The 23,404-nt window shown below is 45.3% G+C and overlaps 1 protein-coding gene across 3 annotated transcripts in view; it reads right to left on the minus strand.

Moving 5' to 3' along the window:
• Pfkp (phosphofructokinase, platelet) overlaps nt 1-22,613 on the minus strand; it is a 57,069-nt gene extending 34,456 nt beyond the window's left edge. Inside the window, exons 1-3 of one of the 3 annotated variants that reach the window (XM_058575059.1) lie at nt 22,413-22,613; nt 10,351-10,424; nt 911-988 (exon numbers count right to left, since the gene is read on the minus strand). In XM_058575059.1, the coding sequence (XP_058431042.1) occupies nt 911-988; nt 10,351-10,424; nt 22,413-22,524 (264 nt within the window). In that variant the 5' untranslated portion in view covers nt 22,525-22,613. The remainder of the gene's footprint in view (nt 1-910; nt 989-10,350; nt 10,425-22,412) is intronic. The other 2 variants (XM_046432065.2, XM_046432066.2) reach the window with 2 other exon arrangements.
• Between the last annotated feature and the right edge of the window lie 791 nt (nt 22,614-23,404).

Here is a 23,404-nt window from a genome sequence, read left to right on the forward strand (position 1 = left end):
CACCTCCTATTATCCTGTCTCAATCACAATGGCAGAATGGAAAGTTCTTCTCTGTGGAATTCAGCCGACACAGCCTGAAGTCTTACAAGTATTGTTCTATCTAATTACTGATGGCTGTCAAAAGTTCCTTCACTTTCTGTCTAGGCACAGCAGAGCTAGGTGCAGACTGAGTCATTGGCCAGCATTACAATGTACATTCCACCAGCATCTTCTGAGCCAATGTGCTAGAGTTTGGTTTCTAATAAAAAGTACTCAAAATGAGTCACAGCATTTGTCTACACATTGTAAAAAAACAAACCACAAATTACGAGCATTTCATGAAGTCTATTCTTTTCCACTTTTCAACTTGGAGCCTTCGTTGAGCTGAAATGTTCCAGGAAGGTATTAGGTTTAATCTCAGAGTAAACAACTGTTCCCCCCTGCAGTGGAGATCACCTCTTCCTTGTGCACTACACAGAAATCAGCTCTGCCTGATCTAGAACAGTGATGCAGGCTCCCCATTAAAGCTGTGGCCCTCGGGGCTCCCAGGATTTGTTACATCCAGTGCCAAGAGACATGCAAAAACCTAATGAGTACAGAGATTTGCCACTGAACACACAGCAACAACACACAAAGTCACCTCAACTGTAGTCTTATCTAAAAAGAAAACAAAAATCCAGTTGTAGGGCCACAGGAAAACAGGCAATGACACACTCTGGATCATGGATACTTCCTGGGTTTACATTACGGAGAAATTCTTATTTTTTAAAATTTAATTAAATGGCAAATTAATAATGTTTTCATTCGATGCAAGCGGTAAGGAAATAACTAACGGAAGTCAGCATATAAATGTGTTTTCAGTGTTACTGAAGCCCAAGTAAAAAAGGTTTCAAACTAAAACAGTTCCTCAGAGAGACATCGTGGTACCTACCACTTGTAGGATGCTGGATACGCTCTCCCATTTGGCTTCCACAATGTTAGAGCCTCCATCCACCATGCCTTGGTAGCCCTGGGCGAGAAAATACAGGAGGTCTTAAAAATGGGTTGAACTTTGCAGTGACATTAATTTATCCCCAAATTACACAAAATGGAATCACAAATGGCTACAAATACAGCTTCCCCCACACATAAAGGTTAGAAGGCAGCGCGATACTTGGACTGGATGATAGTATTACACTGTAATGAAGCCTCTGAAGTTACCCTTTAATAATGGAAGCTTTTTCCCAGACTCATCCAAACAGAAAATCTGGGAATAAAGTGTTTTGCCTACTATGCCCTAGTTCTTAGTTCTTAGGAAAAGGGACACATTTATTGTGAGTCTTCATAAATTGACACAAACTCACACACAAACTGTTTACCAACACATTGCACATGTCAAAGCATCTTGTCAGGGTCCCAACTTGCCAAGGCACTGCAGGCTTATTAGGGATCTATTAAAGTTCTTTTTTTTTTTTTTTAAAGCACAGGTGAATAAGAATTCAACCTGTCTGATCTTGCCATTAGTGAAAATTATACTGCTTACATCCCCAAACATAGCATGACACACATTTTAAAAAGTGACATATTTCCAAAAATAATCTGATTATTTTACATAAAGAAAACAATTAAAAAGTAAAAAAGAATGACTCAATGGGCAATTAGCATAGCATTCAAAGGTCTCTTCATTGTACACATGTGGTAAGTTGCTAGGAAATGACTCATTCTTCAATTTGCAAAGTCATCACAGATGTAACATTTGAAAAGTAACTAACTGCTAACTGCAGTTTTAAACTGTCTTTAGGAATAAGGAGATGTTACCAAATTGTAGGTCTAATTTTACCCAAATGTATTATAATGTATAAATTCAGATGAGTTTTTTTCGTAATGAAATCTCCCTGCAAGGCTACATACTTATTTTAACATAGCAAAATATTTTTTACAACTTTTGGAATTTGTTTGCCAAGTCGGTTCTATGACTCATGTAAGACAAACAAACCACAATACCTTTAAGACTATATGTAGCTTTTGACCGAAAACAAAAACATTATCTGTCTCGTGGACCCTACTTCATAAGTGGAATCTAAGAGACCTGCACAGGCCGTGCCCAACCCACTGTCGTGCAGAAGTTTTAATGCAAGTCACTTGCTCACATCTAAGAACACACCACAGACTCCGAAGTCATTTCAATTTCTTGTTTGAAATCCTTTTGAGCAACGTCAGAATAAACATTAGTAACCGTCTAACTGATCACTTAGGAGACACTGCTTTCTTTCTTCTTCTTTTTCTTACATATATATCTTTTAGTTGTAAATGGACACAATACCTTTATTTTAGTTTTATGTGGTGCTGAGGATCGAACCCAGTGCCTCACACATGCTAGGCAAGCACTCTACCACTGAGCCACAACCCCAGCCCAGACACTGCTTTCTTTAGAAATAGTTTGGGCCAGTATTTTCAGGCATTTGTTGAATCTGCCATAAACAGAAAAAGAACTACTCCAGCTATAGGTGGCTTTCTCTTCTAAGAAGCATTTTTTTTTTTTTTAATTAAAGGCTCAAAGGGAATTTATGGGCTGGTGTTATAGCAAAATACCTCTTCTTCCAGAAATTTTGTTCAGTGCATCCGTGCATCTTAATTGGATGGAGCTTGTTTTTCCAATCTGATTTCCTGAATTCTTCAGTCAATAACTGTTTGAACAGCAAACATTCCAGCCACAACTGAAAAACAAGCTGCTGAAAATGATGCACTTTGAAAGCATTTTTCTAGATGCTGTTACAACTGACTTCCTGTGAATGAGGTTATTGCATTCAAAGATTTATCCATGGGCTTTCATGCTTCCATGTGTACACATTTTCTGTTAGTTTGCTAGCACTAGGACTCCCCTAGTTTATATCTGAATAAACCAAAGCATTTCACTTAGAGAACTTGAGAGTGAGCACACAGGGCCTCTGAATGGCTATGTGGGCTACATAATGGCTCAGCAGTCTTAACCTTGTTCAAGACTAGGCACTCAATAAAAGGAGGCAGCAGAAAGTTCTCTGTCAGTGATTTTCAAAGTTGAGGGCCATGACTTTCTTTTTTCCCTAGGGAATGCATATGTAGAACCTGAGATTGGAGAGTTCCTCCCCAACATGCTCACCTTTCCACTAGGGAACTAAAGAAATGCTCTTGTCCAGAGACCTGAACAGTCATCTCATAAAAGTGGGCATGTTGATTTAATTATTGCATGGAAAATTCCAACAGAGAAAGAAGCCTTAGGAGATGTCCTTGGTAAGACTTAGCTCTAAAATAGGCTGAACACAGCAAATCATTATGTAGTCCTGTACTTGGCACTTTGGAAAACAAATAATATGGTAACACGGTTAATTTAGCCCTCTGGCACTATTAAAGTCCTTTAAGTCAAAGCTAACAGTACACAACCTCAGTGGTCACACCAACAGAACAGCAGGAAGACACAGGTCACCGTCCTCCCAGAGAGAGGCTATCTCACAACTCAAAGGGGGCTCCCCCAGCCCCACAGCGACAAAGGTGGCAGTGGAAGTGGCAGAGGCAGGGGAAGGAGCTCATGATCATTTGCAATTTAAAAATGCTAACTGTGATGAAACTGGCTGAAGCTCCCAGCAACATGGAGCATGACACCGCTGGCTGTTGAGGACATGTCACCAGAGACAAATCACACTTGAAGAATTTACCCTAAGAGCTGGCATGCAGTGAGCATTCAATAAAAGAAAAGAAAATGCTCATTCCTGTAATTATGACTATGTCCCAGGACGTGTACTGGCCCGTGTTCCAGTGGAAAGGTAATAATGCATGAGGCAGAGGCCTAGGTCACACAAATGGGCTTTTTGTGAATCGATTTAAGCAACTTAAGCAATGCGGTCACCATGCCCGCATGTTAGTGGGGGGACAGCCCCCCACCCCACCCCACCCCTCAGACAGTGGTGGGAAGCAGCAGCACAGGCAGCAATGCAGAGGGACACACTCAACCGGGACAGTCGTTTTCCAGCAGACACAGTGGCTAAGCAGCTTCGGCTTCAATGAAGTTAAAAGAAACACAGTTACATTTAAAACATCAAAGAGACATGCCTGAGTGACACACCAGAGGAATTTTCAACATCGATGGGGGAAGGTGGAGGTCAGCGTCAGGAATGGGAGGGGTGAGATGGGGCACAGACATGTCCCTACAAGGTCAGCCCAGTCAAGGCCTGGCGTCCTGTTTCACCAGCGACCCCTGTACACATATTCCAAGAGCACAGGTGTTTTCTGGATTCCAGCATGTCTACAGAGAAGTCACCTCGCGGCCCCTCCTCCAGTGGCTGGCGTGCTGAGGCCAGAGAGGGGGCAGCAGCACTTCTGAGCAAAGCAGGGGACAGGTGCATGGGAGAGACTTTTGTGAGCCTGTCTCAGGGTGGCATTTCTTGCTTTTAAACACTGGAGAGCAGGGTGGTGCTTCCTATCCCAGATGACAGACAGTGTTTCCTCTGGCAAGGAGGGGGTTCCATTAGGAAAAGAAAATGATACCAATCTATTAATTAAAACTTCTTTATTAGTGTATTAAGTCAAGTCACAATGCTCAGGCCTGAACAAGGAACACTACATTTACATGCTGATAATTCAAGCTCATGGCAGATGGCCAGTTGGGGTGAACCTGGGCCTTCAGAGAGAAAGCTGGAAGCTGCGATGGAAGGGGGGACTCTGAGCCCTGAGGCCACAGGGAGGGGAAAAGGTGCTACCACAGCAGCTCTGGAGACCACAGGATTACCTGCCCATGCCGTTCTATTAGCCCTTATTCCTTTACTGTAAGGAGGGTTTACACAGACACATTTAAAATCTGCTCTTTTTAATAACAGTAAGATTAAGCAGTTAAAGTGATGGGATTACTCCTAGTTTTTATTTCAGGGTGTGCAAGAGGAGAGATGAACACTGATAATATTTACAAATGGCTGTTTATGAGTAGCATCAAACTAGTTTCTTTTTAAAATGAGAAACTTTTTGGTCATATTTAATGCTTCTTTTTAAATCTGCAAAATAGCTTTTGACAACAGGATATTAAACCCACATATCAAACTAAACTCAAGGAGACAGCCCTCTTCTGCAGGGTCTTCTTGCAGTCACAGCGGCTATCTGGGGGACAGCTAAGGGACACTTCCTACTCAGTGTGACCCACCCTAACCACGGCAGTCGGCTGGACACAGCCTTGGCCACAAACCATTGTTCTTGCATCACCAAGAAGTTAAAGGCTTTCATGTCTTTAAGGAAAAACCCTAGCTTAAGGGGAAGAACAAGAAGGAGTCAATAATCAGCAGACTACGTAGAAAAGAACGGGTTAATCCACCATCCCTCCCCAGCTCTCTGGCACGTAAGCCAAGGGCTTCGTAAGCCAAGGGCTTCGCATGCACCACACGTAGGCCTGCCCCAGATTTACAGGTCTGCAAGCCACAGCCAGATAGAACAGCTCAGGCTAATATGGTGCCAGACTTTTACCAGAAACACCAGCGCCTTCCAATGAATACACTTTCACACGCCCTCTACCAGAGAGGAAAAAAAGAACCTTCAATTCCCCTCTTTCATACTAACCTGCTTAACTGCTTTAGTCTAATGGTAACCTCCAAAGCTCTGGCAAAACACAGAAATTAGACTAAAAAAAAAAATTACAAATGCAATAAAATACTAAATGGCACCATCTTCTAAATTTGAGCCCACATATGTCAAGAATTGTGGTCCCCAATGAGGGTCGTTCTGCCAAGGGAACATTTTACCAATGTATGGCAACATTTTTGACTGTCATGACTGAAGGGTGGGGGTGCTCCTGGCATCTCATTGGTAAGGACAGGATGCTGCTGGATATCCTGCAGTGTGCAGACTCTGCTCCCTTCCCAGAATTCCCCAGCTCTGAATGTCATAGTGCTGAGGTCAAGAAAGAAGCTCCAAAATATGGGTACAGTCTCAAGAGCTCAGGGAGAAGGCACCCACAATTTCCAGCAGGTCTATAAACAAACCAGCGGCAGACCCTGACGCTGTGTCTGGTCATAAACAGCCCCCTTGTGCTAGTGTAGGGAGGCCTCTGCACTGGACAGAGGAAGACACAGGAATATGGGTTAATTTATTCATCTTGCCACCAAGATGCTTGCTATAGGTCTACAATCCTTTACCCAAACTCTCTGAGTGAGGCAGACCAAAATTCAAAAGACACTGGATTTTAGCAAGCAGTATGAACATTACTGCTGTGTAACCTGGGGCTCTCAGGAGCATGCACCACCTCAAACCCACCCCTACAGATGTGGGATTCTGAAGATTAAGGTACATATACACTGGGTGGGTGAGCCAGGATTTATAGGTAGCCTTACAGGCCAGCCAGGATGTTATTGTTGAGTAAGTTAGAAAAATCTTGCAGATTTTAGAATTTTTTTAATTTCAGAATTACAGATAAAAATTTTTAAATCTATAATAGAGAGGAAATGATTCTCCAAACCGATCAAGTAGATAACATTTATTGCTACTGAGCAAAGAGCCTGCTACTTGCACAAAGGCCCTCTGGTCTTAGGTGGTCTGAGAATCTGCTTCCAGTGAGCCCAACCAAGGTAAGGTAGATATTGAGGACTATCCTCCTGTAAGGATATGAAGAATAGAGCTCTTCCACTAAGATTACCTTTTGGGGGGAGACAGGGGTATCATGAGAAGTACCTCATCATCTTTGGATGGGCAATTTCAATTCAAAAGAGTTCATCTTTGGGGTGTTTCCATTACACTCCACTAAGACAGAATTTTAAAATCCAGGTACTACTACATTCAGATATGGGACAGCCTCTATCTAAGGTGCCCACTCCTAGTAAAATATTACCATGAAACTTAAAGTCGTCTTTAAACAACATCTGCACACAGGATTCTCTTTGGCAACATCTCAATGGAAGAACTGTGGAGGTTCCTAAAGGAAATGGGAGCTGCCCAGAGCCAGGACTCCTCATTCCCCCTCCAGGAAAGGATAGGAAGAAGAGCCCACACCAGCCAAAATTTCCCTTAGCCACCGCTTCAGAGAGGAAAGGACAAACACAGCCCCTACAGACCACTGGGTTCAGGCACCTTCGCTGCCTACCAGGCAGTGTGGACCTCAGAGCCCCAACTTTTCTAGTTGATAACTGTGACGGCTGATTTTGGGTGCTAGCTTGGCTGGATGAACGGCTGCTAGAGCCTTCCAGAGCACACTTCTATGAGGGTGTTTCAGGGAAGGCTGATGTGTGGGTCTCTGAACTGAGGAAGATCTGCCCTGAACATGGCACCATCCTACAGGGTGGGGCCTGATGGAAGAAAAAGCAGCAGGAAGAGGCAGCTTGCAGTCCTGCTGTGCCCTGCGGAAGAGTGCGTGTTTCTGTTGCCCATGGACCTCAGAATCTGGTTTCTTAAGTCTCTGAATGCAGACCTGTACCCAGTGGCCCTCTAGGCAGCTGTGGGCCTTCAGCCTGTGGCTGGGGGCTGCCTCTCTCACATTGAGCTTTCCAGATTCTTGCAGAGAGCAACTACTGATTTCCTTGGACTGCAGATGGCCATAGTGAGGCTTTTCAACCTCCGAGCTTATGGACCCGTCTAACAAATCCCCAGCTATAACTTTAATGAATACAATGATGTAGAGAATAAATCTGGTTTACCTCAAAAGAAAGACCACATGTTCTCAGTTACAAGCCCTTGAGATGTGTTCCATACCAATTCCTTAATTTTAAAATGTGTCTCGTAGACATAGGTCTGAATATCACCAGAACACAGGTGGACAACCACAGTGCACGGTGGCCAATAAAAACAGATACACAAGGGCCAGGAAGACAAAACCATTAAATCCAATCAAGTTGACCAGTTACTATTTCAAAGATGAAACCCTCGTATATCCATCAGCCTTACCAGGTCCCCCTTCTACCAATATCCAAACCCAGTGCAGAGTTGACCCCTGGTTTAAGGGAGGGATGCTCAGCCTCTGCACTGCTCACGTTTGAAGCCAGCTGGGCATCAGTGGTGGGGGCTACGTAGTCCATTTTAGAGTGCTGGATGGCATCCCTGGACTTACCCACTAGGTGCCACCACCAAGAACCCTTCCAAGAATGAGGTAACAAAAAGTCTCAAACATTAGCAAGTGTCCTTGGGGTCAGTCACTCCCCTGACCCTGGGCTGGGAGCCTGAGAAGTCAACACACCTTCCTAGCCCTAAAAATGAGGCGTAGTGACCCAGAGAAAATAAACTGTAAAGGATGGATCAGCTCCTTTCACTATGAAATAACAGAAATAACTTCCTTCCTCACAACCTGCACCCACAAAGTCACCACGAAGATCCAGTTAGTCGCTGTTGTGAAGGCATTTGTAAAACAGGAGCATTAACAGAGGCCAGGGATTGTAGCAGCCATTGAAATCACAAGGTTTCCTGGGAAAACCTCCTGTACTTTGTTGAACTTGAACACGTTTTGCTAATTTCGACAGAAAAACCTCATCTGAGGCTGCTCCAATTCCAAAGAGCTCATTCACTTATTAGGAACAGCTTCCAGGCCAGAACACCAAATTGTCCCTCCAGGTCTAAGGCAGAGAGCATACCTTACCTCTTAAAAGAAATAAAAAGAAAAGAAAAAGTCAAGGCTGCGGAAACCACTCAGGGTGCACAGGTACGCTATGCAGCAGGAGCAGGAAAAGGCAGCCAGTGGGTGTAGGTGAGAGACTTGGAGACTGAATGCAAACTGGAAGGTAGTGGGGTGGAAGGAAGGATGGTGCCCGTGGCACTGACACTAATGTGCTCATTCCAAGTCAATAAGCAGGGGAAAGCAGCCATCAGAGCCTGGCCAGAGCCCAGGAATGGAAATTCACAAGGGCAATTTGACCTTAAACCAATCCAAACACAAAATGATAAAACAGTGGTCTAGAAACTCAGAGGTTAAACCCATCATTTTAAAATTGCCCCAACCAGATAAGTACAAACAAAAACCACATAACACTTCAAAAAAAGCAAACAAAAACACAGGAAAATCCTCTTTTCAGCAAATGATAAACAAATGGTTCTGTAGACAAATGAGAGAAGAATGGGAACAGACATTTCACAAAAGGGGAAAATGAATTAGTAGATGTGCAGGGGAATCTCGCCAGCTCCCGGGAAGTCGCATGAATGCAGCCACACACGTATCTGGCAAGCATGGGTGGCACAGTGCTGGGTGGGGGTGGGCCTCAGGCTGGAGTTAGAAATTTTTGAAATCACTTTGGCCAGACATTGGCATTAAAAGGACCATGAGTTTGGACTCAGTCAATGCCAGGTCTTGGCAGGTAGTGATACAAAAACCCTAGATGGTTTTAAATATTATATAGATCTTGCAGTGCTATGGTGAATCAGGAATCATGGAAGTGAGGGCCAAGTACACAATGGGCCATCAATCCGATGGAGCATTTTGGATCATTTAAAGCAAGAGTTGGGCTAGGAGTAGTGGCACATTCCTGTAAGCACCAGCAAATGGGGAAGCTGAGGCAGAAGCATTGCAAGTTAGAGGCCAGCCTCAGCAACTTAGTGACACCCTGTTTCAAAAAATACAAAGGACTGGGGATGTGGCTGGGGGAGGGTGGGGGAAGCATCCCTGGGTTCAATCCCCAGTACCAAAAATAAATAAATAAAGGAAGAGTTGGAATCAATATACCAAACAGAAAACAGTCATAATGGCAGGTATAAAATACAGCATATAAATATATATTTGCTATACTTTTCAAGATGTACATATTTCCTTCTAGTCTTTTATATATACAATGCTGGGAGGAATCATACTCACTAATGGTCATCTTAAGAAAAATTCAATCTTAAAAATAAACATTCTCCTCTTCCCAGTTTTTTGAAGCTTTGACTTATAAATGTAAAAATTAAAGGTAAAATTTTCCAAATAGTTCTTAAAATAAATAATGTGGTTCAAACTCTATTAGCACCTTTCACCCAACTATTACTGATTCTGAAGTTGCCAAGACCTCAAAAGTCAAAGACTAGGTGCCATCCCTGCTATTTGGTCACAGATTCTTCATTCTGAAACTAAAGCCTGAACTGACACTAGGGAGGTGGCCTGGGTTTCATATGAATAATGAAGAGCTCAAAGTGGCTGTTTTACCCCATTTCTCAGAGTGCTTGGTCAAGCTCAGCCCACCCTGGAAAGGACTACATCACTTGTACATGAATAAGAGCTGCAGACAAATACCACCATTTGAGATTACTGATCCTCCAAATCAAGAAAAGGAAGTTGATAGCAAAATGACATGTGCTCAGTCTTATCTCCTTTCTTCCCTCACTTCCTGTGCTCAGCTTTGGGAGACAAGTGGGAGACAGGCCTGCAATGGCAGAGCTCTGAGCAGGTAGGAGGCACAGATAAACAATAAATGGGAAGCAAACACTGACCTCATATATAAAGTACACTTTGGCCCCCACGTATATTCCCATGCGCACCACAGCACGGACAGCAGCGTTCATACCTGAGAAAGAACAGGAACAATTGTTACTCAAGAGCCTGTGGCCCAATAACAGGCTTCTGCCATTAATTAACTGAGACTACAGGTAAATTGTGCAACCTCTCCTACGTTCCTTTTCCCCTATGTGAGAAGTGAGGGATTAGGGTAAGGATTAAGAGAAACAGGGAACATAAAGCAAGGTCACCCATCCATGGGTACAGTGGGTATGGGAGATATAGCCATAACAGAATCCAGAGCACTTTCAGTTCAGAACATAGGTGCCTGGGCTTGGTGTGAGTTCCCAAGATGCTCCACGTGCGGCAGAACAGAAGAGAAGACAGAGTCTTCTTAGAGTTAGCCACAGTCAAAGAAATCAATACTGAAAAGGGCAACTAGTCTGTAAGTTGAGGAGCTGAAAAACTGGTTATTTCATTACCAGCTATTAGTATAATAAACAATTAGGTGATGGCTTTAAGTGCAATATAAGTCATGCAATTCTATTAGAAGATAAAAACCTGCCTACTGTTAATATTAAACCTAACCAGGATAACTCAAGGACATCTTTCACATTTAAAAGAAACTAATGCAACAAAAGAAACAAAATGCAACGTGGAATCATACAAGTCCACTGGACTCGAATCTGCTTTGCTTTCCCCTTAAGTCCCATTTCTGCAGACTGACAACTGACTGGAATCGCCCCCCACAGGCATGGAACCTGAACAGTCCTGCATCACTGCTCTGGCTAATGAGCTAAGGGCATCAACAAGAGAAATAGAAGGACTGAGGACCAGGTCCAGAAAGATGCCTTCATAAGGGGGGACACCCAAGCGAAATTTCAGTCAAATTGCTACCACTCAACCACTCCCAATCTGCCTCCTCCATGTATTTACATTCTGGAAATAAATGTTAGAACTAGAGATGTCACAGAATATATTGACAATATCTTTTGGTAAGTAAATGCCCCATAAAAATGAGCTGTGGCTCTTCAAAAGTATACTGTAACTCATGAGGAGACTAAACTTGAGTATATTTATATGGCGAATTGGCCCAGAAGATGGTTTAAAAAATCCTCAATTATGCTAAGCCAGTTCTGCAATTCTGGAATAAGTCCATTACCACTTTTGAATGACAATATCCCTTTAGTGAAAAGCCTTGGGATTGTGTCTTAGAAATAAATGTATGTGATATACATCTGATGTCTATGTACATGTGTATATTGAGTACCCTTATTACTTCATATTAAAAGCCAGTTTACTGTGAAGAAATTTTAACAACCTGCTGAATTAACTGGGGCCATCTCTCAAGAATATCAAACTTGTTGGCATGGTGGGTGGCATACACCTGTAATCCCAGCAGCTCAGGAGGCTGAGGCAGGAGGATGGTGAGTACAAAGCCAGCCTCAGCAACAGTGAGGTGCTAAGCAACTCAATGAGACTCTGTCTCCAAATAAAATTTAAAAAAAGGGCTAGGGATGTGGCTCAGTGCTTGCCTGGCCATGTGTGAGACACTGGGTTGGATTCTCAGCACCACATATAAATAAATGAATAATAACAAAAAGAAAAAGGGTTTTTTTAAAATTTTTAAATACAATGAATTCTTTTATCCTGGTAATTTTCTCTTTCCCCTGTACTCACTCTTGCTCAACACAACAATTTTCTTCTGTGCCATTCAAACCAATACCTCCAATAGCTCCTGCCTATAAAAATGACATATTTTCCTAAACCTTCTCCCTGAATCATTATCCACACCAGAAATTGGCCACAATGACTGAAGCAATTTCTTTTTTGTGTTTTTGCAAATAACTTATCAATACATTCCGTTAACTTAATTACAGATAAAGTAACAGACACATAAGCCTCAGATGCTGTATGGCTATCTTCCTGAATATAGTTCCATACTTCTTTCCTATACACGATTTTTATACTTTTTATACTCAACATCAGCATAAATGTTTTGTTTTAAACCATTCCAGTGCCATGGTCCCTCACCCCCATGACTCCCGGCCCTGCAAGAAGAAAACTCCTCAGGGGGACTCTGAGACCTTGCTCTGGGGACTCTTCCTTCCTGCCTGGGGGCTGCAGGAAGTGCCTGTCAGCATCCCCTGTCAACACTCCTCTTTGGAGGCTCTTCCTCAGCCTCCCAGCTCCTGTACCTCCAAGAGGACTCCCTGGCCTCTCCCTCATCTGTCTCTCCTTATCCACTGCAGGGAGAAGCACCTGCCTCTTGGCACTCACATCTGTGGCAGGCATCTTGCCTTACACTTAGGGATAAAAGCAGCAATTTCCAGATCCTTCCAACAGACTGTGTTGTTCTAGGACTTAATGCTACAGACACTAAGAACAGGTGGATTAGCCACCAAAGATATACCTGTGTAGATAGATACTGGGTGGCACGAGGGGATAAACTGTACCACAAGAGCCCTTTTCCAATTTACTCCCCTTTACTCCCCTCTTCTCTGAAGACCACAGTTCCCCAGGGCCTTTCATAAAGGCATGTAAATGAACAATCACGGGATTGAGAAATGTCCAAGGAAAAGAAATAGCAAGAGGACTGAAATTTTTTAAAGCTGGACACAAAAGACAAGGTGAGCCTCCAGGGCCTCCTCCAGGCGCCTCCCCATCCCCCACCTGGGGGAGAAAACTGGTTTCCCTGGAGGCAGCTCTCCTAAGCCTGCAGCAGCCCCAGCAGGTCCTGCTCAAACCCCCTGGGGCAGGTGGTTGGGCCTTTGTTGGCATTTTCTAACAGGCTCCCAGCTGTTGTGGGAACCACATTGCAAGAAGCTCAGCTCTAAGCCCTAGGGGGTTTTTCACTTGCAAGTTACCCTAATGGAGAAAGCCAGCTGGTCTTTTTCACTCCTGCAGCTCAGGAGTTAGGAGCAGCCTGTTTGGGACCAGGCAGGAAGCCTGCTAAGATCCTGCCACCCTCCAGAGGTCCCTGAGAAAGCTGGGCTCTGAGGGGATATATTGATTTGCCCAAGGTAACAAAATCAATAAATGGTGCAGTGGCAATTTAAACCTTTCTTTAAAAAAAAAAAAAAAAAACTTAAAAGGCTCTCCAGTTTCACCTATTACAAAGACCAAGTGTAGGAATCACCAAAGGAGGCTTCAGAAGGAGGCTTCAGGATAAGAATGCCTTCAGGGGCCAGATTCTCATTTCATCGCTTAGGGGTGGGGCCTGATAGGATTGAAAGCTCCCTGCTTTGGGGTGTGATCTACACTGCAAAGGGCTGCCTCCCCTGAGCACTGTAGGTAGAGGCCTGAGGAAGGAAAACCTCAAAGTGTTCTAGGAGGGGTCACAGCAGGGAGCCAAAGTCTGAAGAACAGGAGGCAAGGTGGGAAGAAATAAGCAGGAGACCAATCCTTGAAAATCCGTCTGGTTTTACAGCCTTGTGGGTCAACATTCCCGGTTTCCTCATTTTGCTTAGGGCTGTCCTTGGGCTCAGCCACTAGGCCTTTTGGGACAAAGGGCCATTTCAGGGTTCTCTACTCAACACTCAAGCTACCGTTTTTAGAGACAGCCCAGTCCCAGTAGGGTTCATTCATTCTGTTTGGGTTTGGGTAGCCAGACCAGGGACACAATAAAGTTCATCAGCATTTCCGTGGGAAAATGTAATCCTCCTACTGAGCAGGAATCCTGGTATTGGGAAAGTAACCTCTTCATAATTTGCCAAAATCTAATCCTCAGTCCTCAGGGAACACAGAATCCAGGTATGGGAACCATAGACAAAAATAGACCTTGAGACAGCTAGTTAAGTGGAAAATAAGTGATAATTCAATGCAACAGAAAGGCCCAGATTATTATTTTCTTGATATTACACATTTTCATAGGTCAAGTGCAACTAACAGTGATCAGGTGATTTCTTCCCTGAGGTCCAGAGTCTTGCATGTGCCACCAGCAGGGCCTGGCAAGAAAGCACCAGGTCAGTCCTCATTTGTGGGCTACTCTGAGGTGGCCTCACAGTTTCCAAATGCTTGAGACTCTGCTCTGATAAAATCTATATTGTGCATCATTAGAAATGATTCTTTTTGAGGATATGGAAAGGCTAACTACACTGATCCGATCATTATATACCATATACACGCATCAAGATTGCAACACTGTGCCCCACAAATTAGTACAACACTGTACCCCACAAATTGGGCTAATTAAAAATAAAACTTACTAAAAATGAGAAAAATATTGATTTAATAAAATACTTAGGACCCATCCTTATACTTCCTTTCTTATCCAAATAGTGGAATAAATTTCCTCACTTGACCTTTGACAGTATTGAGCCACTTTTCTTGAATATTTCACAGTACTTGCCATCATTCACTCACGAATTTCAGTATTTATAAATTCCTTTTTGAAAAATAAAGTCAGGTTGCTGGCTTCTCTTATAAACGACAAATTTAAAATATGCCCTATCTTGCTACTAAAGTTCTCCCTAAAGCTTTCTCTTTGGATAACTTAGGCAGGTGGGAATCCCAGGAGGAATCCTGTTGGGATGGTGACTCCCTCATAGTTCAAAGTCATCAAGCCAGGATAGCCTCTCTTTCTGGCCTCCTGGACTGCCCAACCGCTGCTGCTGCACCATGGCTTAAGTCAGGGAGGGGATAACTGCAGACACATCTGTGAGGAGGCCTTCATTCATTCCACCATCTACAGAGTCACATGGGTTGTAGTCTCCTGCTTGTCAGATACTGCTGGGATTCAACATTGACAAAACAGACCTTGTTGCAGCTTGTTACAGTCAGGGGAGACCAATAAACATGACAGACAAATAAACTATATCCACTGGTAAAAGGGCACAAGTGCTAAGGAGAAAAATAAGCAGATGAGGACAAGAGGCTACCTAGGATGTAGAGGGTGCCAGAGAGGCTGCAAAAGTCAGGTAAGAATTGGAGAAGGCATCCCTGAAAACCTGGTGTTTGAGGAAAGATCTGAAGAAGGTGAAAGTTAGCCAGTGGGCATCTAGAGAAGAACACGCCAGGCCAGCAAAGGCCTAAAAGAGCATGCTGGAAGTGTGCGACCTTCAGGGTCCTCTGCAGAAGTCAGGACCATTACCAGCTGTTCCCCTGCCTTCCTCAAACCTCTCAAATAAAACTCATGGGGATCTTTTAACTACAGGTGGTAACATACCCATGTCTCTCTCACCACACTGTCCAGAGAAACATGTGTCTTGCCCAGATCGGGATGTGCGGTAGGTACCAGCACACGATGGATTTCAAAGACTTGGTGTGCAAATAATTTAAGTATCTTGTTAATACCCAAATCAATAACTATGTTCTGAAATAGTGGGTTAAAGAAAATGTTTTTAGGTGAAATATAATTTCATTATTTTCATTTACTGTGAATAATGTGGCAACCATATCAATTGAAATTACCTATAAAACACCAACTACCTATGCAAGCTTCATTCCCACTGGACAGAAGTGGTCCTGAGTGCTTAATCCCTGATGCATTGTGCACATCTCGCCACACTGATGACACAAAACTCTTCAAATCGGTGAATGGCCCATTTCAGGAACACCCATGGAATTTTAATTTCCTGTGGGTGGTTTTTCACAATCCCTCCCCCCCAACTTTTTTCTCTGCTATTATGAACACTGCTGTAAAAAAAAAAAAAAAATACCCTTTAGCCATCCTACCTGTATCAACCTCTGCCCACATACCCCAGACCCACCACCCCCTCAAACCTCCATTAGTGGCTTGATCCTGTTCCTAACAACTCTCTAACCTCAGGCTCTCTCAGGCTCCCTGCCCACTCCCTGCTCCACTCCAGAAAGCCACCTTTATCAGGGGTAGCCAGTAACCTTCACACAGCTTCCAGGTCACACAAGGTAAATCCAAAGTCCTCACCTGGTCTACCAGTGGCCAGGACCAGCCCAGGACCATTTCCTCCCACTAGCCCCAGGGCTCCCGCTTCCTGCTGGGGTATGTGAGCAGAGGTTGATGCACGTAGGATGGCTAAAGGGTATTTTTTTTTTTTTCACAGCAGTGTTCATAATAGCAGGGAAAAAAAAAGTTGGGGGAGGGATTGTGAAAAACCACCCACAGGAAATTAAAATTCCATGGGTTCTCCTGGAATAGGCCATTCACTGCTTTGAAGAGTTTTGTGTCATCAGTGTGGCGATGTGCACAGCAGCTTTCCTCCTCCATCTGCATAATATTAGCCCAGACCCAAAACCCTGAGAAGGAATGACAACTGACTGAGCTTGAGGTGACTGTATGTCACTCTTTTAGTCATTTTTCTAAACAGGAAACTTGTGGTTGAGTCCCTTATCTATACATTTTTAAACAATGTATGTTAAAAAAAAAAAAAGTCTCAAAATGTGTTCCAGAGGACACCATCCCAGGGAACTCCTGGGATGGTGTCCTCTGGAAAAACCTCAGAGGAGCCTAGTCTCAAGGACCTGAGCACCAGTGGCCTCCAAGTGCGAGGCTCAGGCCTCACCTAACCCCCACACTCAGCACCCACTTCTACTCAGGATCCTCAGGTGGCTGCAGAGGATAATAAGCCCTGGGGAAAACACTGACAGGGGCCCAGAGCTGTCCTGCATTGCTTCTTTGACACTTCCTATTTTGCCTGAGACTCTCATTAATGATAAGAGTTGGGGGAGGAAAGGGAGGCAGGGAGAGAAGACTGAGTGATTTTCAATGTCTTCATGCAGTAAATGCAAAAACAAACAAACAAACAAAAAAACCTAAAACAAAAACCAGGATCCTATCTCACTACTGGTAGATAGCAAAGCCAGGAATCAGGATCTATAAATAAGTCTCTTGAGTTTCAAGTATACTGTGCTACCATGTTTTGCTTCTTTCTTCTAAACAAGCAGTTACTGTAATTACAAAGAAAGTCCATGATGACAAAGGTACAAAGAATAGAGCACTAGTGAAGAGGAACTGCAGCCTCCCACAGATATTTTGTAACCCATAAAAATACACCACCAGATAAAGCTTGATTAAAAAAAAAAAAAAAGTAACTCAAAAAGTGACTCAATCATTTCCTTAACATAGAAGCATCTGTTCTTTATCCATATATGCATTTTAACATCATCACAACGGTAGTGGATGCACAGTTTTATAAACTGATGTTTGCCCTTTAACATGCTGTTAACTTGGTTTTCTAATTTTAATGGCTTCTGACAGCCTCTAAGATTGGTAGCGCTTATTTAAATAGCCCCAATTCTGCCTGCCAGAAGGTCTGAGTTCTCTACCAAAAGCTTTCAGCAACTGGAACCAAGGAGGAAAATATGCATTTTTGTGAAAGACAACAAGATGTCTTCCCTTAGGGTCATCTGCATATGGCCCACAAAAAATACCTGAATTCATAGAAAAGGATGCATTTACACAAATCCACCACTCTCCTACAGAATTGGGCTATGCTACAATTCTCAAGCACTGCTTCCTAGGCCCACTAATTTTTGCTAAGTTAATCATTACATTTTAAACTAAAATGATCCCATTAAAGAATAGGCACACAGAATTCCAGGATACTGAAGGGCCCCAGAGCTGTGTGAGACAGAATGCCAGGATTCTCAATGTGCATTTTACTAGGCTCATGGGCAAGCTCTGGGCACCAAAGGGACCCAAGCAGTACGCTGATTGGGTGCTCAATAAATGCAGTTGTCTCTTGGTATCTTCCAGAGTTAGGTTCCAAGAACCCCCTCAGATATCAAAAACATCAAAACCTTGAATGTTTCAAGTCCCTCTACAAAATTATGTAATGCAGAATTTTAATATAATCTACACAGTCCTCCCATGCACTTTAAATCATGTCCAAATTACTTATGATATTTAATACAATGTAAATATTAAAATTTTTTTTAAATATTTTTCAATCTGAGGCCGGTTGTATCTGTAAATGCGGAAGGCACAAATTGGAGGACAGACACTGAAGAACCAACTAGCACTCTGGTCAAGTCTGTATGTTCCTGCTCTGAGGATTAAAGAGAACTTTTGAGTCATTCACTTGGAAGACCTCATGACAAAGGAAATGACCTGGAACCCTAATCACCTGCCACTTCCTCAGGGGTGACTCCAGGTGGGGAACAATCAACAAACATCTGAGTATTTGCCACCTGTGCTGGGTGCTGGAAATACAGTCTCTTGAACAGACACAGGTGTACTCAGTCTGGCACCTTTTCACTGCAGCCATAAGGCCAGGCACTAATACTCAGCTCTGCAAACTCTGGAATGCCAGTTCATCTCAGGTTTCAAGTGCGTGTGTGTAAAACGGGAATAAGTTTTCAAGTGCGTGTGTGTAAAACCTGGGGGCAGCAAGCATGCTTCATAACACTAACTCAATGTTGGCTATTCTGTGATAAGACTTACACTATATGTACTGTCCATAAATTCGGCTTTAATGTTCTCCTTGCCTTAGGCAAAAAAGGTGCCTTTACATTCCTTATTGTCCACTACTTAACCAAAGGATGGACTTTGACTCCTGAGCCCTTCTACCCACCCTAAGGATGCATGTTGACTCCTGAGCATCTTTCACCTCCCCTAAGAATGTACTTTGACTCCTGAGCATTCATTCATTCTCAGCCCCACCATACACGAAACCTTGCAAACACTACAGCCTGTGTCTAAGACCATGGATAATTTTTGGTGTGTGAAACAATATTGTCTGAGGGTAGGTACTAGGTCATGGTAAACCTGTCTATACAGCAGAGCTTAATTTTAGATGAAAGTGAAATCAATTTAATATTGCAGATATACTGTAAAACTTAAGAAGATGAAAAAAATTGCCTTAAAATACTCTTTCTTAACGTGGGGACTAAAAAAGTCAGGAATACAGCTGGGGGACTTTTAGTTTTACTTTATGCTATATAAACTCCATTGGGAATAAAAGTGCTCAGTTACTTTGATATCAAGTGTGATGGTACATCATTTTAGCCACCTTGATTGTCATTACTATAAAAAGGCATTTTCTGTTCCACCAGAAAAAGATGTCCAAAGGCTTACTCTGCATAATTTAGAGAGATGGGTTCCGCTCACATTTGAGCATGACTAGATCACAAGACCTCACTGAGAAAAACCCCCTAAGAACACGGTTTAATGGAGAGTATGGGGGGGGGGGTAAGATTTCAAAGCTTAGTTTAAATCTTGCCAAACTATCTGGAGCCTCATGGCTTTGCCTAAATTACTCATCTTTCTGTGGGGAGAAAAACCCCATGCCAAAATTAAGAAATACATATCCTGGGGCTATAGGATTAGACCCAGAGATAGAAATTGTAAAGCTCTTAGTACATAAAATACACACACAAAAAAATAGTTCCTATAACTATCTCAACATGAAATTTTACCGTAATTCCATACCTGATTAGAAAATGACCCTAAAAATGAGACCAAATACTCATCCTTGCTCTCTAGCTATTGTGCAAAAATCTTCTCAAGGAAAATCAAGTACTAATATAGTCAAGACAAAATGGTGAAAGCATGGGAATATAATAGTTACCATCTCCAGAATAACCTCTTCTAAGGACTGGTAAACCTGTTACTGCCAAGGCCAAAGCTTCTGAGCATATATCTTGAGGCCAGTTTTCTAAGAAAGCAACGTGGCAACTCTCAAGCAGGTCCAAGAAAACACAAGACTTGGTGGTTTCATGGAGCCTCAGGAAAATGAATAATGGCTTCATCCTCTAGCAAGGGAGACTACGGTTGGTTTCTCCAGTGAGAGCCCAGAGCTGAAAAAGCACCAGGCCATTTTCCATGCCACCTGCTAAACTAAGAGCAGCCATCTCCCACTAACCAAGCACAAAGTTCTCAAACAATTTTCATTTTCTAGGTATCTTTTCTGCTGAAAGGGGAGAGATGGACATGTTAGCATTACATAAGCTACTAAGTATTTACAACCTCTCACAAATGGCAGATTCCGGATAAGCAACAGAAAACTGATTCTGCAAATTGCAGCAGTATCTCATAGGTCTGTACACCAATCACCAAGTATTTTGGCAAACACTGGGGCAAGTATTTTGACAAACACTTATCAATCAATACAGCATCTTCATCCTAAAGTAATCTTGATGTGCAGCCCTGATGGCTTGGAGACTAGTTCCTCTTCCTGTGGCTATGGCTTCTTCTTCAGCAGCCCAGGATAAGATTCAAAGTCTTCCTAACTTGACCTAGCACGAGGTCTCTGGAAAAAATGCAGATGCTTTTGAAGCCCTTGGACTGGGAAGCCACTCAGGTCACAAGACAGACCTCCAGGCTGCCCTACACAAGCACATCTTTAGGCGTTTATTTAAATAACTCAGGCGATGTTATCTCCTATTTCAGTCTCCTGTTTTTCCAACCCCAGCCTTTGCTATCTCACAACATTTTCCTTCACTAGGAAAGCAGCCCTTCATAAGTAATGTTTACACTGGGGTTCTCCTTACTATAATACCAATACTAGAGCAATCCTTTCTCGGACTGAGGAAGGCGGGCCCCCAAGGTGCAGGTGGTGACTGGTGCAGTGCTAACAGACTTTAAAGCAATCAGGACTGACTCACTGGGAACCCCCATCCCGCAGCGCGGGATTCCTCTGCTGGCGCACCTGACGCTAGGCTCCGGGGATGCTGCCCCTGTGTCCCTCGTGTCCCGGCCAAGGCGCAGGGGCGGCGACGGGCTGGGCATCACGTAGGCTCCCGCAGCGGGCGGGGCGGTGCTCACGACTCCCCAACCTGCCGCCCCCACGCCAGCTCGGGCCGGCCCCGCCTCGCCTCGCCTCGCTCAAGGGCGAAGGGAAGGTCACCCGCAGGGTGGGCAGAAGGCGGGGGTACTGGGCTCATCCTCTGAGCATCCCTCCTCGATGTGTAGCCTCAAAACGGGAGGAATGAGGCATCAGTGCCTTCATACTCATTTAGGAGAAGAGGGAGAAATAAAACCAAAACCCAGCTCAGGGAACATGTGTCCAGCCCGCGTGATCTTGAAGGCTCCAAGGGTGTGTTCACCTGAGACGCGCAGATCCACTTTATAGTGGTTGGTTTACTCTCACTAGGGATTTACATGGACCGGGGAACCCCACCGTCAGGGAACCCCGGCGCCCCACGTGCACCCCAGGCGAAAGGCCTTGTGAGTGTCTGACCACTCTCCATGTCGAAGGGTCCCAGGCTTGGGTCCCTTCCGCCTTGAAACCAGTCTCCGCGTAGGGGTAAAGGGCAGCCCGGAGTCCGCGCCCCGAGTGCTGGTGACGTCCCGGAGTCCCCGCTTCCTGGTCTTTCCCGTCCAGGGGAGGCTGGCAGGGAGGGCCTAGTGACCCATTTTTGTTTTCACTTTTGTCATAAGCCGGAAGACGACAGGAGGTCAGAGCAGAGAAACCTTTTTTAAAATCTCCCGGCGGAAACGTCGGGCGCAGCGGGTTAGCCGAGGCAGCACAGAGGAGGGACCCCCTGCGCGACCCCCGCCGCGTCCCGCAATGCAGCAGAGGAGACTACGCCAGCGCCGCGCGGGGGGCGCGAGTCGGCAGGAGGCGCGGTGGGGGGGGGGGAGCTGTTTTTCCTACAATTCGGGGGCTGGGAAGATCCCCAAAGGGTGGGTACTGTGGCATCCGGGGAGTCGTGCGGTACTCCAGCTCTGGCAGGGATGCCTGGCTCCATTCTATGACTCAAATACAGAACGACCTCCAAGGGTGGTTCCACCCCATTGCCAGTATTGCTAAAACAGACCTGGAGGTGGAAAATTAAATTATCTTCCCGATGAAAAATACTACCGCCATATTCTCCGTCCTCCGCACCCCGCCCTGCAACGAAGTCCCATCCCCGTCTCCCGTCGCCCCCAGAAACCCCAGATGGCCCTAGGTAACAGGGCTTCTCCCCGCCCTACACCATCGCTTCTCCGCGGTTCTCCCCTGTCACTTTCCCCATCTCTTTTCCCGGGCACTCCAGCCCCCATCCCTTCTCCTCGGTTCCCTCCCCATCCATTCTCCCCAGCCATCCTCCAGCAACGTTTCTCTCAAGTTCTTCCCATCCCCCTCCCCCCCGTTCCAGTAACCCCTTCCGCCGCCCTCCTCTCCCTCCCGGGTTCGGGAAGCGGGCGGGCGCGCACCTTGGGCATCCCCGCCGCTGGTTAGCACACCGATGGCTTTGCCGGACCCGGAGAGGTGCTCCAGGTACCTCGGGAAGGATCCCCTGGGGGTCGGTGGGACGTTGCTGGCCATGGCGAGGAGGCCGGAGACCGCCGGTTCGCTCGGGTGCGCAGCAAGCAGTGAGGACCCGGCCCACGCTCGCGGGCCTCGGAACCGCCGCCCAGCCCGCACCGGGCAGGAACCGCCTCCGCCCGCCCGAGGGCCAATGGGCGTTGGTGGGCGGGGCCGGCGCGCGGGCGGGGCTTGCGGGCACGCTGCCATCTGGGCGTGGGGTAGGAGGAGCACGGCAGGTGGGGGTCTGCAGCGCCCCCGGATTTTGTAGGTCGGGGGAGGTGCAGCCGCGGCGCGGAGGGCTTACGAGGAGCATCCCGGGGTGGGGAGACCCCAGGCTGAGAGGCCCGGGGTGGGGATGCCGCAGGTGGGCGGAGCGCAGCAGGTGGGCGAGAATTTCGCCAGCCGAACGTCGCCGCGTTGGGTAGGAACCGCTCTAGTGGGGCTCAGAGGTTCCGGGCGAGCCCGGATCGCCCCTGTGGTTGGGGTCCCAGTCGTCACAGAGACGCATGCACTGCTTCCCACTGGATTATTCCAGGAGAAGCGCCTTGGAACAGTGGGGTGCCCCAACGTTTTTCTCCGAGACCTCACAGGTTTCACCTCCTTCTGAGATCAGGGAGGAAGAACTTGTGAGCGGATCTTCAAGTTGATGGGAAAACGTGGGCGTTGAGGACTAAGTGATGACAAAGCTGTCATTTCTTGGGTCGTCTTTAGAACTCTGGCGCATCTGGGTCCTCCAGCCCTGGACTGGCAGAAACAGAAGGAAAGAGACTAGGAGGACTTATGGACGCCACCCTCTGAGACATCCTCGCCTCCAGGCCTGGTCTGGAGAATCCGCGTGGAGCAGGAGAAGGCGCGACAAGGAAGCCAAGGGGCTGGAGAGTAGGACAGCTGCTCCTAT

This window comes from Marmota monax, unplaced genomic scaffold (assembly GCF_021218885.2).
Source record: "Marmota monax isolate L192 unplaced genomic scaffold, Marmota_monax_Labrador192_F-V1.1 WCK01_AAM20220418_F8-fsc00071, whole genome shotgun sequence".
Lineage (NCBI taxonomy): Eukaryota > Metazoa > Chordata > Mammalia > Rodentia > Sciuridae > Marmota > Marmota monax.